The 16,589-nt window shown below is 52.6% G+C and overlaps 1 protein-coding gene across 1 annotated transcript in view; it reads left to right on the top strand.

The window, feature by feature from the left end:
• Nucleotides 1-16,589, top strand: part of MYH11 (myosin heavy chain 11) — a 124,934-nt gene that overhangs the window by 82,228 nt on the left and 26,117 nt on the right. The window contains exons 17-28 of the mRNA XM_006146566.3: nt 769-962; nt 2,428-2,549; nt 2,633-2,702; nt 2,835-2,995; nt 5,650-5,758; nt 8,288-8,419; nt 8,517-8,723; nt 9,143-9,280; nt 10,009-10,132; nt 10,437-10,608; nt 12,732-12,944; nt 14,273-14,417. Coding sequence (XP_006146628.1) covers nt 769-962; nt 2,428-2,549; nt 2,633-2,702; nt 2,835-2,995; nt 5,650-5,758; nt 8,288-8,419; nt 8,517-8,723; nt 9,143-9,280; nt 10,009-10,132; nt 10,437-10,608; nt 12,732-12,944; nt 14,273-14,417 — 1,787 coding nt within the window. The remainder of the gene's footprint in view (nt 1-768; nt 963-2,427; nt 2,550-2,632; nt 2,703-2,834; nt 2,996-5,649; nt 5,759-8,287; nt 8,420-8,516; nt 8,724-9,142; nt 9,281-10,008; nt 10,133-10,436; nt 10,609-12,731; nt 12,945-14,272; nt 14,418-16,589) is intronic.

Here is a 16,589-nt window from a genome sequence, read left to right as displayed (position 1 = left end):
TTTCTTTCTTTCTTTCTTTCTTTCTTTCTTTCTTTCTTTCTTTCTTTCTTTCTTTCTTTCTTTCTTTCTTTCTTTCTTTCTTTCTTTCTTTCTTTCTCTTTCTTTTCAAGATGTTTGCTATAGGGTGTGTGTACTCCCCAGAGAAACAGAGACAGAAAGTGAGAAGTCACTCCCTGGGGGGATGACCATGCCATAATCCCTTCTTCTCCATTCTCCTCTTGGGATTTTGGGCACGCATGCACACACACCCGGTGTAAGTCTCAAATCACCAAGTCTGGGACTTGAACTGTGGTCAACTATGTGCGAGTCCAGTGACGTAACCATTATGCCATCTGTATATCCTGAGAATTCCCATTTCTAATAAGCTTCCAGGTGATGCTGAGGCTTTAGGTTGGGGTCTACACTTCAGTTCCCTTTGAGAAGCAGACACTCATAATCCCTGTGGCATGCTGCTATGGTGACTGTCGGAGTAGTGGCTTCTTGTTTTGTTCCTGGCCCTCCGTGCCCACAACAGCTTCCTTCTTAGCACAGAGCCTGTAGGCTGGGACTTTCAGGCCTCCCTGGTATTAGGCATGGTAGAAAATGCACCAATGTGCTCATGTGCTCATGGGGGTCCCAGGTCACTAGAAGATTGATGCCCACCAGGAAGGAGCAGGGGACCTGAGTCTCCCAGGGAGTGTTCTGTGCGTGGGACCTCTCCCTGGGACCTGTTGCCATCGGAGGGCCCCTGGGTGGGCGGCGGCTGACGCTAGCCTCCTGTGCCCACAGTGGACCGCATCGTGGGGCTGGACCAGATGGCCAAGATGACAGAGAGCTCGCTGCCCAGCGCCTCTAAGACCAAGAAGGGCATGTTCCGCACGGTGGGGCAGCTGTACAAGGAGCAGCTGGGGAAGCTGATGACCACCCTGCGGAACACTACGCCCAACTTCGTGCGCTGCATCATCCCCAACCATGAGAAGCGGGTAAGGCCCTGCCTGGCTCGGCCTCCCAACCTTCCAGCCTGGGCTGCCTAGGTGGTCAGAACGCCCCCCAAGGATGTCATCAGGAACTGTAGGGAACAGGCCAGGGAGGTTCTGAGGAAGACTGGGTAGAGGGGCAAGAGGAGCCTGACTCCACCTCTGCTCACCCCGAGGGCTTCATCTGCCAGGGTGGAAGGTTGTTGAACAAAATAATGCAAGAGAGGAAGGAGACTGTGTCTAGAGACTTCTCAGCCATGCAGTTGCTATTCAGGACATTAAGCTACTTGTTTGTTTATATTCTGGTAGTGTCCACTGAGCTCTCTCCTGTGCCAGGTACGCAGGATACGGTGCTGGATGAATTGTAGTCTTTGCCTATCTGTTTCTCATGATCTCTGCAGGGGATCTCAGCTGGGGGTGATTGTGTCTGTCCTCCAGGAACTTGTGGTCGTGTCTGCAGACCTTTTGGTTGTCACAAGGGGAAGTGCTTCTGGCATCTAGTGGGGTGGGCACAGGGGTGCTGCTCAACACCCTACACTGCACAGGATGTCTCCCCAACACACAACGGAGAGTGATCCCAGGAGTCGGTGGCACTGAGAATGTGGGAAGCCCAGGGGCAGAGGAAGGTGTACAAGCTGGTAACCGTGATGGAATGTGGTGCAAAGGATGAGGACTCCAGGAGTCAGGGCTCCTGCTCCAGAATCAACGCTCAGAGAAGTCTTCATAGAGAATGCAAACTATAAGAATGATTAGGCATCCTCTTGGTGAAATGGAGGATTGTGAGAGCCAGAGGTCCCAAAATAAGCAAAAGTGTGGAGGTGAGAAATGAAGAGTCCAGGCAAGGAAATATGTGGATTGTTTTGTGGTTTTGACATGTGATGGTGTGAGGTGGGGATTGGGAAGAGATGTGGCTGTTCCTGTGTGCTGCCTAGACCTGGCCCTTCTTTACACAGGATGCCATGGAAGGCATTTGGGCAGGCAGATGTCATGATCAGTTTTTCACTTTGGAAAGTAAATAGGGGTTTGGGAGAACAGGCAGGACTGGAGGAGGAAGACCGGTAGGAGGTGGTTGTGGTTGTCCAGGCAGGAAAAGATGGTGGCGCATGGGTGGTAGAGAGAATGCTGATAGAGACAGTGGGTAGATTAGGAGATATTTGGGATGCAAGCACTATGGAATTGATGATGGACAGGAGGTGAGAGAGGGGGTGACAAGGAAGGAGTCCCAGTTCTAACGTGTAAATGCCAGCACCACTAAGTACTAGAGAGATCATGGGACAAACAGAGCCCAAGAAAGGGGACGAGACCCAGAGGGCGCACTCCTTCGCACCTTGTTCTCCACTGAGCCTCACCTGCTGCTTCTGTTAGTGTGCCCCATGGCCTGAACAAGCAGGCTACCCGGGTGTGACATTGGGGGCTGGCTGCTCCCTGGGTCCCAGTCCCAGGGGTCCACTGCCCACTTCTACCTCTGCAGTCTGGCAAGCTGGACGCGTTCCTGGTGCTGGAGCAGCTGCGGTGCAACGGCGTGTTGGAAGGCATTCGCATCTGCCGCCAGGGCTTCCCCAACAGGATCGTCTTCCAGGAGTTCCGCCAGCGGTGAGCCCCCAGGGACAGCGAGGGGCTGGGCAGAGCAGTGTAGGGCGGGGGTGTGCTCAGTGACCTCTGCCTTGTGTTTCCAGCTACGAGATCCTGGCGGCGAATGCCATCCCCAAGGGCTTCATGGACGGGAAGCAGGCCTGCATCCTCATGGTGAGCCCACTCCTACGTCGCCCAGCCCTGGGTCTCACTGCTACTGGCTCCTCCTGGTGGGACCCTTCAGGAACACACTTGGCCACTGGCCAAATGGCATGAAAACAGGAATTCCTATCTCTCCTTCTGCAGATCAAAGCCCTGGAACTCGATCCCAACTTGTACCGGATAGGGCAGAGCAAAATCTTCTTCCGAACGGGAGTCCTGGCCCACCTGGAGGAGGAACGAGACCTGAAGATTACCGATGTCATCATGGCCTTCCAGGCCATGTGTCGCGGCTACCTGGCCAGAAAGTAAAGACAGTTTCCTGCATCCTGAAACCTCCCCACAAACCCAGACATTGCTTCCAATTTCCAGAGGCCATCAGTTTTAAGATGAATCATCAATTGAATTATAACTTTTTCTTGAGGGGGAAGAAATATTGGGTCATTGGCAAAGTCATGACATGTTTTCTATGCAAAAATGCGCATGACTTTGCTGACGACGCAATATATATGCCCTCTCTATGTAATAATATAAAATAGTATATAGCATACAAGGGAATCTTCAAAACGTTCATAGAAAATACATATTTTGAGAAAGCTGTACATAGATTTCAGATATTTTTCCATCAAAATTAACTTGTGGGACCAGCAGTTAGTGTAATGGCTATGTTGTTGGACTCCCACGTAGTCGACCGCGGTTCGTGTCCCGGACCCGGTGGCTTAAAACTCACGCCGGGCGCGTGTGCGTGCGTGCCCAAGATCCCTAGAGGAGAATAGAGGAGAAGGGATTGCGGCATGACCATCCCCCCTGGGGGGTGAGTTCTCGCTTTCTGTCTCTATGTCTCTGTCTGTCTGGCGAGCACACGCACCCTGTAGCAAAAAACCTCTCAAAAAAAAAATTAACTTGTATGTTAATTCCATTTTTCCATGTACTTTTGGAAGTCCCTTCATATAATAATATGTATTTATTTTTAAATATGCACACAAGAGGGGCCAGCAGTGGCAGTGTGGTGGTTAAGGCACTGGGTCCCAGATGGCTGACTCTGAGGTCTGAGTCCCAGACCAGGTTTCTTGAAAGTCACGCTCTGGTTGTGTGTGCATGCCCAAAATCCTGAGAGAAGAATGGAGGAGAAGGGATTGTGGTGTGGCCATCCTCCCCCAACGGGGTGGTTTATCACCTTCCCTCCCTCCCTCCCTCCCTTCCTCCCTCCCTTCCTCTCTCTCTCTCTATCTCTCTCTCTCTCTCTCTCTCTGACAAGTGTACAAGCCTATGGCCAAAATCTAAAACAAAACAAAAACTAAGTTCTTCCCCATCTTACACTCAGGACAGTCCTAAGTGTAAGACGGGAAGAAATTAAGACTGCGGCGCTGGAGTTTCAGAGCCCAGTTCACATCCTGACTTCCTGTGTATATGCTGACAAGCCACGGGCAGGTCATTTCTCTCTGAGCCTTGAGTTTCTCCCCTAGAAAAGGACATAATCTTCCCCTCCCACCTTGGAGCTGTTCATCAGTCAATGACGTGATGCCTGGAAGGGGCTAGGAGCTGTACCAGGTTGTCATTTCAGAGGGTGTGCGATAGTGGCAGGAGACACCTCCCTGGGCCCCGGAGGGGTTTATAGAGGCAGGATGCTAGAACACGTGCTGCCCCTGGGTTGTGTGACCATTTGGGTCTGGGTGAGCATTCGGATTCCTCCTTAGAAGTGACACCTCCTACCCCAGAGGATGGTGGGGGCTGGTGAAGCCTCTCTGTCTGTATTACCATGGGTGTAGACCACACCCTCATATGAAGAATCTCGATCCTGTCAAGCTGGTTCATGGCCAAGTGGACTCGGGGCGATCAGGACCACATGTGGGGAGGCGTTGGTCCTGGCACCAGCCTCACTCATTTAGACATAACTAAATTCTCCATCATCCCCCCAGCTCCAGACTAAGTGGGGTGATTCTGTTCTTAAAGTGCATCCACAGTCAAGTTGGCAGCCAAGCATCGTGTCCACTGGTCTATGGTTTCTCACGCCCAAAAGTTGTTAAATAGGAAGGGTGCTAGTTTGAGATTTCTTGTTTTTTGTTTTTCGGTAGAGATTTTTGCCATAGGGTGCGTGTGCTCACCGGAGAGAAAGACAGATGGTGAGAAGGAAGAGTGAGAAATCACCTCCCAGGGGAGATGGCCATACTGCAATCTCCTTCTCTTCCACTCTACTCCTGGCATGCCCAGCATGATTTTTTAAGCCACTGGGTCTGGGACTCGAACTGCAGTCATTCATTTGGGAGTCCAGCAATGTAACTGCTATGCCCTCTGCTGGCCCCTGGTTTGAGATTTCTTTTTTTTTTTAGTTTTTTCTTTTTTCAGAGAGGTTTTTGCTATAGGGCACGTGCGCTCGCCAGACAGAGAGAGACAGAAAGCGAGAAATCACCCCCCAGGGGGGATGGCCACGCCGCAATCCCTTCTTCTCCGTTCTCTCGGGATCTTGGGCACACACATGCACATGCGCCCGGCATGAGTTTCGAGCCACCGGGTCCGGGACGCAAACCGCAGTCGACTACATGGGAGTCCAGTGACATAGCCATTACACTAACTGCTGGTCCCTGGTTTGAGATTTCTAACATACAACTGAAGGAAAAATAGGTTTGTCAGCAGCTGAGCTGGCACAGCTTGGGGTGTGAGGGATCCCCCTTGGGAACGATGCAGGTATATTTGTTTCCTGGGTGGCGTTTGGGTCGCAGTTCTGAGTCCAGGGTATTTTGTGAGCCTCGGGTCTTCCTCGCCCCTGAGAGAGGCTCTTGCCTTCAGATGGAGAGGCCTGTGTCCAGATAATGTGCGTGTGCTGGTGCTCAGAGCTGCAGGAAACTCTGAGCTGGAGAGAAGGGGGGGTGAGCCTGTGAGGTGCGGGATGCTGTGGGCAGGACGCTCGGAGCAGCGGGTGACTTATGTTTGGGGCTCACTGCTCCCCTTTCCCTCTCCACAGGGCCTTTGCCAAGAGGCAGCAGCAGCTGACGGCCATGAAGGTGATCCAGAGGAACTGCGCCGCCTACCTCAAGCTGCGGAACTGGCAGTGGTGGAGGCTCTTCACCAAGGTGCGTGCTCGGTCTTGCCCCTTCTGCAGAGCCCCTGTGGCCTCCCAAGCCCCCAGAGCGGGTTCTTCACACACTCCAGATGTGAAACTAGAGATGGTCCAAAGTGAGTGCAGAGGGCCCAGTGGTGCAGGGGTGGCACAACTGGACCCATGTGGGAAAGGTCCTGTGTTCATGTGGGGTGCCTTCCTGAGCCCACTGGGCACACATGCCTGTGATCCAGGCTGGCCGAGCCTGGGGGTGGATCGCAGCCCGAGGACTCTACTGGGGGTGCTTGCATCTCTGTCTGCCTTTGTCATGGAAGAAATCAACCAACTTTAGAAGAAAATCACCTCAGGCTAGTGGGTGTGGCATAGTGGTTAAAGCACTCAGGTCCCACGTGGGTGACTGCAGTTCAAGTCCCAGACCCAGCAGCTTGAAACTCACACCAGGCACATGTGTGTGCGTGCCCAAAATCCCAGGAAGAGAAGGGACTGTGGTGTGGCCATCCCTCCTGGGGGGTTATTTCTTGCTTTCTCTCTCACTCTGTCTGTCTGTCTGTCTCTCTCTCTCTGGTGAGCACACACACCCTAAGGCAAAAGCCCCTTAAAAATGAAGACAGAGAAAGAAAGAAAATCATCTCCACTCAGAAAAAAACAATGTGAAAAAAACAATGTGGGTGTGGAACCGAGGACTCGAACCCAAGCCTTCCTTGCTCACTGGTGTTCTCTAGGCCTAAGGTCCACCCTCCTTGGTGTGTGGGTTACAGCTGTGACCTTAACACAGACCGAGGGCACTTCTACCACCCAAGGAGCCCTCCTGTCGCCCTTCCATAGCCACACCCATGTCCCTCTGTAGCCCCTGGCAGCCACGGATGTGTTCTCCATTTCTATGTGGTTATTTCAAGAACGTTGCATAGTTGGAGTCAATCATTAGGCCACTATTCAGGGTTGGCTTTTAATTTTTCTTAACATGGGGTCTCATTATATCCCAGTGTTCCTGCCTCAGCCTCCCAGCTGGGGCTGCAGGTGGCCACCACCACACCTGACTCTTTATCACTCTAGGCCTCACCATGTTGCCTAGGCCAGCCGTGAGCTTAGGATCCTCCTGCCTCAGCCTCCCAAGTCGCTGGTCACTGTGCCTGACATTCAGGCTGGACTGGAAACTGACCTAGGGCCTCCCACATGTTCCCAGCCAGTGTCTTAGCAGCTGAGCCTGTGATTGCCTTTTGTCACCCAGCGTGATTCTCCAGAGGCCACCCAGGTTGTCGTGTGTACCTGGAGGCAAGGCCTGTGGGCACGCTGCTTCCTGCAGCCTCACTGGTGGCAATGCATCAAATGGCACACAGACACGCTCTCTCATAGATTGGGCACCCTCCGACGTGCCCTTGGGTGTGTACGATGGCCCAACTCTTTGTCATGGAATAAATATTTACTGAGTGTCTACTGTGTGCCAGGCACGTGCTCAGCCCCAAGGATCCAGCTGTGAACAGATGCCAACTCCTGGCCTCACGAATACCCTAGCTGAGGGAGCAGCGGGCACTAGACAGATAACCACAGAAACTAGCAGAGGGCGGAGACTGTGACACAGGCAGGAGGAGGGCACAAGTGTGCAGAGTAGGACACCTGGTGCTGGAGCCAGTGGCCAGCAGCCAGCACCATGGAGAACAGGGCGGTGCTGCGTTTTGGAATGTTCACTCCCATTAACCTGACTTCTGAGAAACTATCCTAAGAAAACCACCTCAAATAAAGAAAACCAGGAATTAGTGCTGCTCATCACAGTCTCATTGAAAATAGCACATTTTAACGAAATCTTGCTACAGGCACATGTACTTGCTGGACAGAGTGAGAAAGAGACAGAAAGTGAGAATTCTCCTCCCCACGAGGAATGGCCATTCCACAATCCCCTCTCCTCCGTTCTGCTCTCGGGATTTGGGGCATGCACGCAGATGCACCCGGTGTGAGTTTCAAGCCTCTAGTCCAGGACTTAAGCCGTGATCAGCCATGTGGGAGTCCAGCAATGTAATCATGCCATCTGCTGGTCCCAAATATCTTCTGATTTAAAAGCGCAGGCAAAGCAAGGCAGTACGTTCTCAGGTGTAGTTTTTAAATCTAAGAAAAAAGACTGGAAGGAAATGCAAGGGGTGCTGATGATGACTTTGCTGGGAGGTAGGACGTGCTGGATTATCTCTCCCCTCTTCTTCTTGGAAGGAACCATATCAATGTGTCAGCAGTAGTTCTCTCTCGGGGTGGCCCTAAAGCAGAGAGGGGAGTCCGTCTCCCTTCGTTCAGTGCCTTTCTCTGTTGTGCTAGGTGTAGAGTTCCTTAACAGCGCCACTGCGGGTCTGGTGTGGTGGGGGCTGCCCTGTACCCTCTAGATGCCAGGAGCATCCTCCACCCGTGTGACAACCAGCGATGTCTCTAGGCCTTGCCCAGTGTCCTGGGGTGGGAGCTATGGGCAAAAGTGTCCCCAACTTTAAATTGGCCGTCTAACGTAGGAGAGCGTATCCCTTTTGCTTCAAAATCAGCTGATGGGCTGACCATGTGTGTGCAGGTGAAGCCGCTGCTGCAGGTGACGCGGCAGGAGGAGGAGATGCAGGCCAAGGAGGATGAGCTGCAGAAGACCAAGGAGCGGCAGCAGAAGGCGGAGAGTGAGCTCAAGGAGCTGGAGCAGAAGCACACGCAGGTACCCAGCCGGGAACACGGCTGGAGGGCTATGCGTGGGGTGGCAGAGAATGGTGACCCTGCGGGGCTTACCGGCCTCCTCCCCACCCTGCGTGCAGCTGGCCGAGGAGAAGAACCTGCTGCAGGAGCAGCTGCAGGCGGAGACCGAGCTGTACGCGGAGGCTGAGGAGATGCGAGTCCGGCTGGCAGCCAAGAAGCAGGAGCTGGAGGAGATCCTGCATGAGATGGAGGCCCGCCTGGAGGAGGAGGAAGACCGGGGCCAGCAACTGCAGGCTGAAAAGAAGAAGATGGCTCAGCAGATGCTGGTAAGGCACTGCAGTGGCTGTTCGTGCTGGGTAGCAGATCATTTGCCCATGGCCATCGCTGCTGGGGAGTGATTTCTTACTTCTTTCTGTCTCTCTGGTGAGTGCACATGCCCTATAGCAAAAATTTCTTAGAAAAAGAAAGAAGTCATTAAGTCCAGCCTACAATTAAGAAAAGAGGAATTAGGCCCCACCTCTTGAAGAAAGTGTCAAAGAATTTGTGGGCTTATTTTAAAACCATGATGGTGCCTACTATCCTCATTCGACAGACGAGGAGACGCAGACTCCATGAAGCTACGTAACTTCCCCTTTAGTTCCTCTTCTTACAAGGACGTTGCGGGTCCTGGCATCGGCCGGCCCCAGTGCCATGAGTGTGACTCTGTTGTAAGCAGGGCTGTGATTGTTCCCTCCCCCCAACAAAGGACCTGGAAGAACAGCTGGAGGAGGAGGAGGCTGCTAGGCAGAAGCTGCAACTGGAGAAGGTCACAGCTGAGGCCAAGATCAAGAAGCTGGAGGATGAGATCCTCGTCATGGACGACCAGAACAACAAGCTGTCAAAAGTGAGTGGGGTCAAGTTTCTCCTTACAAACGAGAGGCTCGCCGGGGACGGACGGTTTCCGAGAGGTGACATTTTCGGTACCAAAAGCAGAAAAGCCCTGGGCACACCCGAATGAGCTGGGTGCCCTAAGTAATCTAGCAGCCCCACCAAGGGTGGGCCCCTTTTAGCTCTTGAGCGAGATGTCAGCTGGGCACCCGCTGTGAGCCACCCGCGTTAGGGGCTGAGCATGCAGGGAAAGAAGGGCCCTGCCCTCATGGGGCTTCTGATTTATTGAGACAGCAGAAAACCACTTCTTACCATTGGGGCCAGTAAGAGTGAAGCACTTGTAGATGGAGGCAGGGTGTTCAGGGAAGGCTTCCAGGAGGAGGTGACATTTAAGGGGAAACCTAAAGAGTGGGCAGCAGACAGAGAGTTGTGGAAGAGCATCCCAGGCAGCTGGCCCATTGTGCAAAGGCCCTGAGGCAGGAAATGCTGGCATGGGGAAGGTGTAGAAAGAGGACCTTTTTTGCTGAATGTGAAGAGCGAGGGGTGGACTGGCATGGGATTGGAATGGACAGTTTGGGGAAATTATTAAGAAACTTCTCTTCACTGCTTAAAACTCTTGGTTGCCTTTGGTGTTACCATGCGGCGTTTTCTTTCAGTTATTTGTACAGAAATCCCTACCAGTGAAATGTAGACCTGGGAGGAAAAGAAAAAGCTAACAATAGGTTTTTCTCTTGTCCTCAAAAGGAGCGGAAACTCCTAGAAGAGAGGATTAGTGACTTAACGACGAATCTTGCAGAAGAGGAAGAAAAGGCCAAGAATCTTACCAAGCTGAAAAACAAGCACGAATCTATGATTTCAGAACTGGAAGGTAAAACTGGTTACTCGAGAGATTTTCAGTGGACATTGTTAAATTCAGGAACATCAGAAAGTAGACCGTGGCAGGTGATTTCAAGAGCATGACAAGTCCGTCCGAGCCCCCCAGACCACCCTGCCACCACGCATGTTCATAACAAATGGCCTTCCCTCCAGGGCCGGCTTTCCTGCTACGATGTAAGGGTCTGGCGGGTGTGTGTGTGCATGAATTTCCTCGGCCAAGGGGCCTGAGCAGAAAGCTCTTTTGCAGGCGTCTTTCTGGTGGCTTCCACCTCCTAAGAACCCTGGCTTTGTTGTAGTGCGGCTGAAGAAGGAGGAGAAGACCCGGCAGGAGCTGGAGAAGCTGAAACGGAAGCTGGAGGGCGACGCCAGTGACTTCCACGAGCAGATTGCCGACCTCCAGGCACAGATCGCTGAGCTCAAGATGCAGCTGGCCAAGAAGGAGGAGGAGCTTCAGGCGGCCCTGGCCAGGTAGCAAGGCTGGCTGGGCCGCGTCGCTGCATGTTCCTGTGTCCCATGGGCCCTGCCAATCCACAGGGGCTACCTGGGTCAAGGTGACCCCAGGCCCTTGGCACAGACTTCGTTTCTACCTCCTGTGAGCCTCCCCAGTTCTGCTCACACCCCAGAACCTCTCCTGTGAGGCTCCCCTCTTCCCTCCCGTCTTAGTCCGTTATTGCATTGCTAACAGAATGCCTGCAGCTGGGCAAGGGAGAAGTAGAGGGCCATTGGCTTATGGCTCTGGCCACGTTACGGCTCTGGCCACGTTACGGCTCTGGCCACGTTATGACTCTGGCCACCTTATGATTCTGGCCACGTTATGATTCCGGCCACATTACGTCTGTGGCCACATTATGATTCTGGCCATGTTATGGCTCTGGCCACGTTATGATTCTGGCCACGTTATGGCTCTGGCCACTTTATGGCTCTGGCCACATGAGAAGTCCAAGGACATCACAAACCAGGGGAGGGCAAAACTCTGAGCAGAGTGGAACAGGGTCTCTACCCATGTGGGTCTCTGCCTGCCTCTCTCTTCCCTTATAAACACAGCAGGACTCCATTGTGGGGTCCCCTGCCCTAACCACACAATCACTACTCTCTTCCCAGAACCTCCCATTCGGCACCATCGCTGGTTCAGGTTGCACTCTCTCCACCTCATCACTACGGCTCAGCACACTGATCTGGGGAGATCATGCACCTCCAAATGTACCCTGCCTTTGCAGTCTCCTTACTCTCACGGTGTCGCTTCCGCCTTTTGGATAGCCATGCCTTTCTCTTCTACCCCCTGGCTCTGAAGTTCCTCCAGTGGCCTCACATACACACACACGCGTCTACAGCTAGGATGGCCTGCCTTCCCCGGGCTGTCACCATGAGGTCCCTCCAGTGACTGTCAGTCTGCTCCCTGGCTCCTGCCCACCCTTCTCCCACCGCAGTGTGCAGTGGCCCTCAGATTCTGCCAGTTCTCGAATGCGCCCCACCCTGCCCTCCATCTCGCCCTTTCCCTGGTTCCTAGCTGGCTTCACACTGACCACTCTGGGGACACTGCAGCAGCAACAGCAGAACACAGGGATTCACCTGCTCCCTGGCGTTGGCTCCTTCCAAGCAGTCTTCTCACTGACACCTGGCCAGGTGTGCTGGTACTTTCCTTCTGCTGAGGGGGAGCGGCCCCTCTGAGAGGTGAAGGAACAGGTACACTGTCACATCGCTTTTAAGAGGTGGAGCTGGGATTCGAGCCCTGAGGCTTTCTGATTCATTCCCTGGCCTGGGTTCATTCCCTGGCCTGGATTTTTCTCTTCTGATTCATTCTGAATGACAGTGCTAGGGTGATCGACCGAAATCACCACATGCTCAGAAACCTGCTGCAGGTATAGCCAGGCTCCTGAGCTTGGCCTCCAAGCCCACCCACCCTCTGCAGTCCCAGCAAGGTGCCTGGTTTACAGTAAGTAGTCCACCTACCAGCACTTCATCTCTCAGAGCCGCACACAGTGAGGTCTAAGCACTCCCCCTCCCTGGCCCTCATACTGTTCCTCGCCATCAGTCGTGCTCAAAGTCAGACGTCCGCTTCACTGCGTGTCAGGGGGACATGCTCCTTCCGTGAAGTAGGGAAGCCTGCATCTCAGTGTGCACATCACATCCTACCTTGATCCACAGTCACCACCTCCACCAGGCTGGGAGCCCTGCTTTTAACATGCCCCACAGGAAGCGCCTGGCCAAGCACTTTGCTAGAGCTAGTACCTGGTGACAGAGTTCCAGGGAGAAATGACAGTCCAGCATTCGGAAAGGCATCTGTGAAGGCCCTACTGTAAACCAGGCACCTTGCTAGTCTGGAGCCATGCTTTGCATTCACACACACACACACACACACACACATACACACACACCTCTGATTTACAAGGCACTCATACCCCTTGTCAATCTCCAAGCAGTCCAACATAGCAAGAAGCAGTTATTTGTGTGTCTCAAATATAGAAGGAAAGGAATCTGTGTTATAGCCACAGGCGTGAGTGCTGGTCTCAGAAAAATCTTTTGGCCACACAGTGAGATGGCAGGGAGCCAGGGGCTCTGGGGTCTTCATTCTGGCTGTCCAACCCCGGCAGGCTCGACGATGAAATTGCTCAGAAGAACAATGCCCTGAAGAAGATCCGGGAGCTCGAGGGCCACATCTCAGACCTCCAGGAGGACCTGGACTCTGAGCGAGCTGCAAGGAACAAGGCTGAGAAACAGAAGCGAGACCTGGGGGAGGAGCTGGAGGCTCTGAAGACGGAGCTGGAGGACACTCTGGACAGCACGGCCACCCAGCAGGAGCTCAGGTGGGAGGGCAGCCCTGACCCCAACCCTCCACACTGATGGGCTGGGCTTTGCCTGGTCCCTGACTTTGGAGGCCTTCCGGGTTGCATTTGCTGTAACTAGGAGAAGCATGATTGTTTTGAACCTCCTTCTTTTGCATCACACTAGCAGTAGCACTCAGAGAACAATTTGGAAACTTTAGAAAAGTACACACACAGACAAATCATTCTCAATACCATCACAGTTAACATCTTTTAAAAATAATTATTCATTTAATTTTAGCCATTCATTTATTTAAATTTGACCAGAGAGAAACAGAGAAAGAGAGAGAGAAAGCAAGCCACCAGGTACGGGACTCAAACCGTGGTCAGCCATGAGGAAGTATCCAGCACCTTAACCACCATGCCACCTCCTGGTCCCCCACAGTTAACATTTTTTGAGTAATTCCTTCCTATCTTGTCGTGTGCATATGTGTGCGTACAAGTAGATTTCCAACCTCCAGTCTCCAAGTGTGTGTGTTTTTATAAATGTCGTGTTACATTTAAAAATGTTAATCAGATTGGTCTTTAAGATTCCGTGCAAGTAAACAGACAGCAGTGACAAACAACAGACCTTCTGCCAGAGGATGAAGGCTGACTCGAGGGGAGCTAGGTCACTTATTCCTTCAGCAAACGTGGAAGTCAGTGTGCATCCTGTGTCCGGTGCTGGGCCAGCACGATACACGCCGAGGTTTATTTCCCACTCGTCGGCATTTGCACCACACCACTTAGACACACCGGGAGGTCGCTCCATTCCCACCTGGGCGGTGACGTAGACAGGCCCAGGGCACTGGTTACAAGCATAGGCCCAAAGTCAGAGTGTTCAGCTTGAAATTCTGCCTGTTACACCTTGGTTCTGACTCCATAGTACACCACTCACCTTCTCCCAGCCTTCCTCAACTGGAAAAGGAAAATAAAAACACACCTGTCTGAGGGTCACTGTGCGGATCAGGTGATGTATATAAAGAACCTTGCTCGGATCCTGGTTTATAGTAAGCGCTCAGTAAATAAGCCGGTACGAACATTAGAGCGACGTTCGGCATCTCTCAGACGTTCTGTCAGTGCTCTCATCTTGCATATTTGCTTGCCAGTCCTGGCAGGGCTTCCAGGCGGGTAATATGCACCACATTTTGTAGCTGAGGAAACTCCAGGGCCAGAGAGGTTAGGTGAATCACCTGAGATCACACAGCTGGGGAGGGCTGGGAAGGGGGACTTCAGTACTGGGTCCTGCAGGAGCTCTTGTTCTTTGCCCAGCCCTGGCTGCGGTGGACCTGTCTCCCCAAGCTGCCATTCATTGTGTTCTTCCTGTCCAGGGCCAAGAGGGAGCAGGAGGTGACGGTGCTGAAGAAAGCTCTGGATGAAGAGACTCGGTCCCACGAGGCCCAAGTCCAGGAGATGAGGCAGAAACACACGCAGGCCGTGGAGGAGCTCACCGAGCAGCTCGAGCAGTTCAAGAGGGTGCGTCGCGATACTCTCATATCAGCACACACGCGAGCAGCACGTCGGCTGCAGAGCACTGCCTGTCAGGGGGCCCGGGAAGGCGAACGGCAGCCCGTGCGAGATTTGCCTGGTTCCTGGGACTTCTCAGGCCTTCCTGGTTGCATTTGCTGTAACTAACAGAAGCACGACTGTTTGGAATCTTCTTTTATAACACAATAGCAGAACCACTCCATTAGAGAACAGTTTGGAAACTATAGAAAAGTACACGTGCACACGCACACACACACACACCACTCTCAGTCCTACTCTTGCTCCTTTTCCAGTTGGTCAGTGATGCAGAAAGGCCCAGTGCACTGGTTATGATGACCGCAGTTATTAAATGCTTCCTGTACATGATGTCACACCCTAGGGGATAGGTACTGCACTTTCTTCTTTAAAGAAGGATTCATTTATTAAATTCCATTGGTTATTAGTTTTTAACTTGACCAGAGAGAGACAGAGAAAGAGAAAGTGAGAAAGCAACCTGCCAGGTCCAGGACTCAAACCACAGTTGGCCATGTGGGAATCCAGTGCCTTTAACTACCATGCCACCTGCCAGCCCCAAGACAGATACTATTAAACCCATTTTACACAAGAAGCAACCAAGGCCCAGAGTGCCCAGAGTGAAAGCCTTGTTCAAGGTCACATAGCTCATCGGTGACAGGGCCACAATTTGTACCTGAGCAGTCTAGCTCTGGACCACTTCCTGGCCTCTATAGGCAGGGCCTCCAATATCCAGCCTCTGTAGGATGGGGTCTCCAATATCCAGCCTCTGTAGGATGGGGTCTCCAATATCCAGCCTCTGCAGGGCAGGGTCTCCACCTCTAATGTCCAGCCTCTGTAGGATGGGGCCTCCAATGTCCAGCCTTTACAGGGCAGGGCCTCCAATGTCCTGCTTCCACAGGGTGGGGTCTCCATATTTAGCCTTCTCAGTGTGGGATTTCCAGTGTTCACTTTCCACAGGGTGGGGTCTCTAATAATCACCCTCCCCATGGTGGAGTCTCCAATAATCAGCCTTCCCAGGGCGGGGTCTCCAATAATCAGCCTCCCCAGGCTGGGGTCTCAATGCCCAGCCTTCACAGGTCAGGGACACCAATATACTGCCCCTTGGAGATAAAAGTTTAATAGCACTGCCGATCATGCCATAACCCTCTTTTCTCCAATTCTCCTTCCCAGCAGGATCCTGGGTGCACGCACACACACCTGGTGTGAAGCTGACCAGGCCTGGATTTGAACCCCCGTTGGCCACGTGGGATCCAATTTCCTCTGCACAGCACCTAACCACTGTGCCATGTGGCTGACTAACAAAACTTCTGGGAGGATAATTTAAAATTGGAAGCTTTCTGTTTGCCTTCATGAATTTAAAGATTGGAGGAAAACTTCCATTTGACTTCTATGGCAAAAACAGCTCCAGCAGAGTGTAATGTTTTCTCCCATGTTGGACAGTTCACTGGCGCTGGTTCTTTGGGCAGCTGAAAAGCACTGCTCTGAATGCCTTCCACTGGGTGCTTCTCCCTCTTGGAGTAGCTCCTCTTGCCGCGTCCCCAGGGATGAGATTTTTAGCTTGTGCCCTCTTTGCTGTTTCCCTGAGAGCCGGAATTCCCTGGCCTTCGGCATTACAGGGTGACAGGTCCCCTTCAGTGCAGTATTTCGGCTCAGCTGGATTAAATGGGCATAGCAGCACCGGACAGTTGGAGTTGGCATTTGTGCTCTATCACTAACCGAGATGAATGTCCTCCCGTGAGTGGCTTCCTGAGCGCCTTTCTGGAGCTGAGTCACTGCCTTTTCTGAGGGACTCTCCAGTTGTACTGGACGTTAAAATAATGGTGACAGTCTCTCATGTAGCACGCACGTGCCAGACGCTTTACGGACACTGGCTCGTGTAATCTCGCTGGTGGCCCTTGTTGAAATATGGATTTCCAGCCCCCTCTCGATCCTGAGGGAGGAGGCCTAGGGAGCTCCCTTCGCAAAGTTCTGCACAAGATTGAGCTCAGGTTCACCTTCCAGACAGACAGACACTTGTTCACATCCCCTTATCATGCGCCGAGTGGGATCTGGATACTGACCTGAACATTCTGCCCGCTCTTCATGTATTCCGGGCAAGTAAGGGCTCTCCAGTTACAATTTCAACAGCCATTTCCCCTTTCTACG

This window comes from Tupaia chinensis, unplaced genomic scaffold, assembly GCF_000334495.1.
Source record: "Tupaia chinensis unplaced genomic scaffold, TupChi_1.0 Scaffold000182_1, whole genome shotgun sequence".
Taxonomy (NCBI): domain Eukaryota; kingdom Metazoa; phylum Chordata; class Mammalia; order Scandentia; family Tupaiidae; genus Tupaia; species Tupaia belangeri.
Note: the sequence above shows the minus strand (reverse complement) of the source record. Positions and strands in the feature narration are given on the sequence as shown.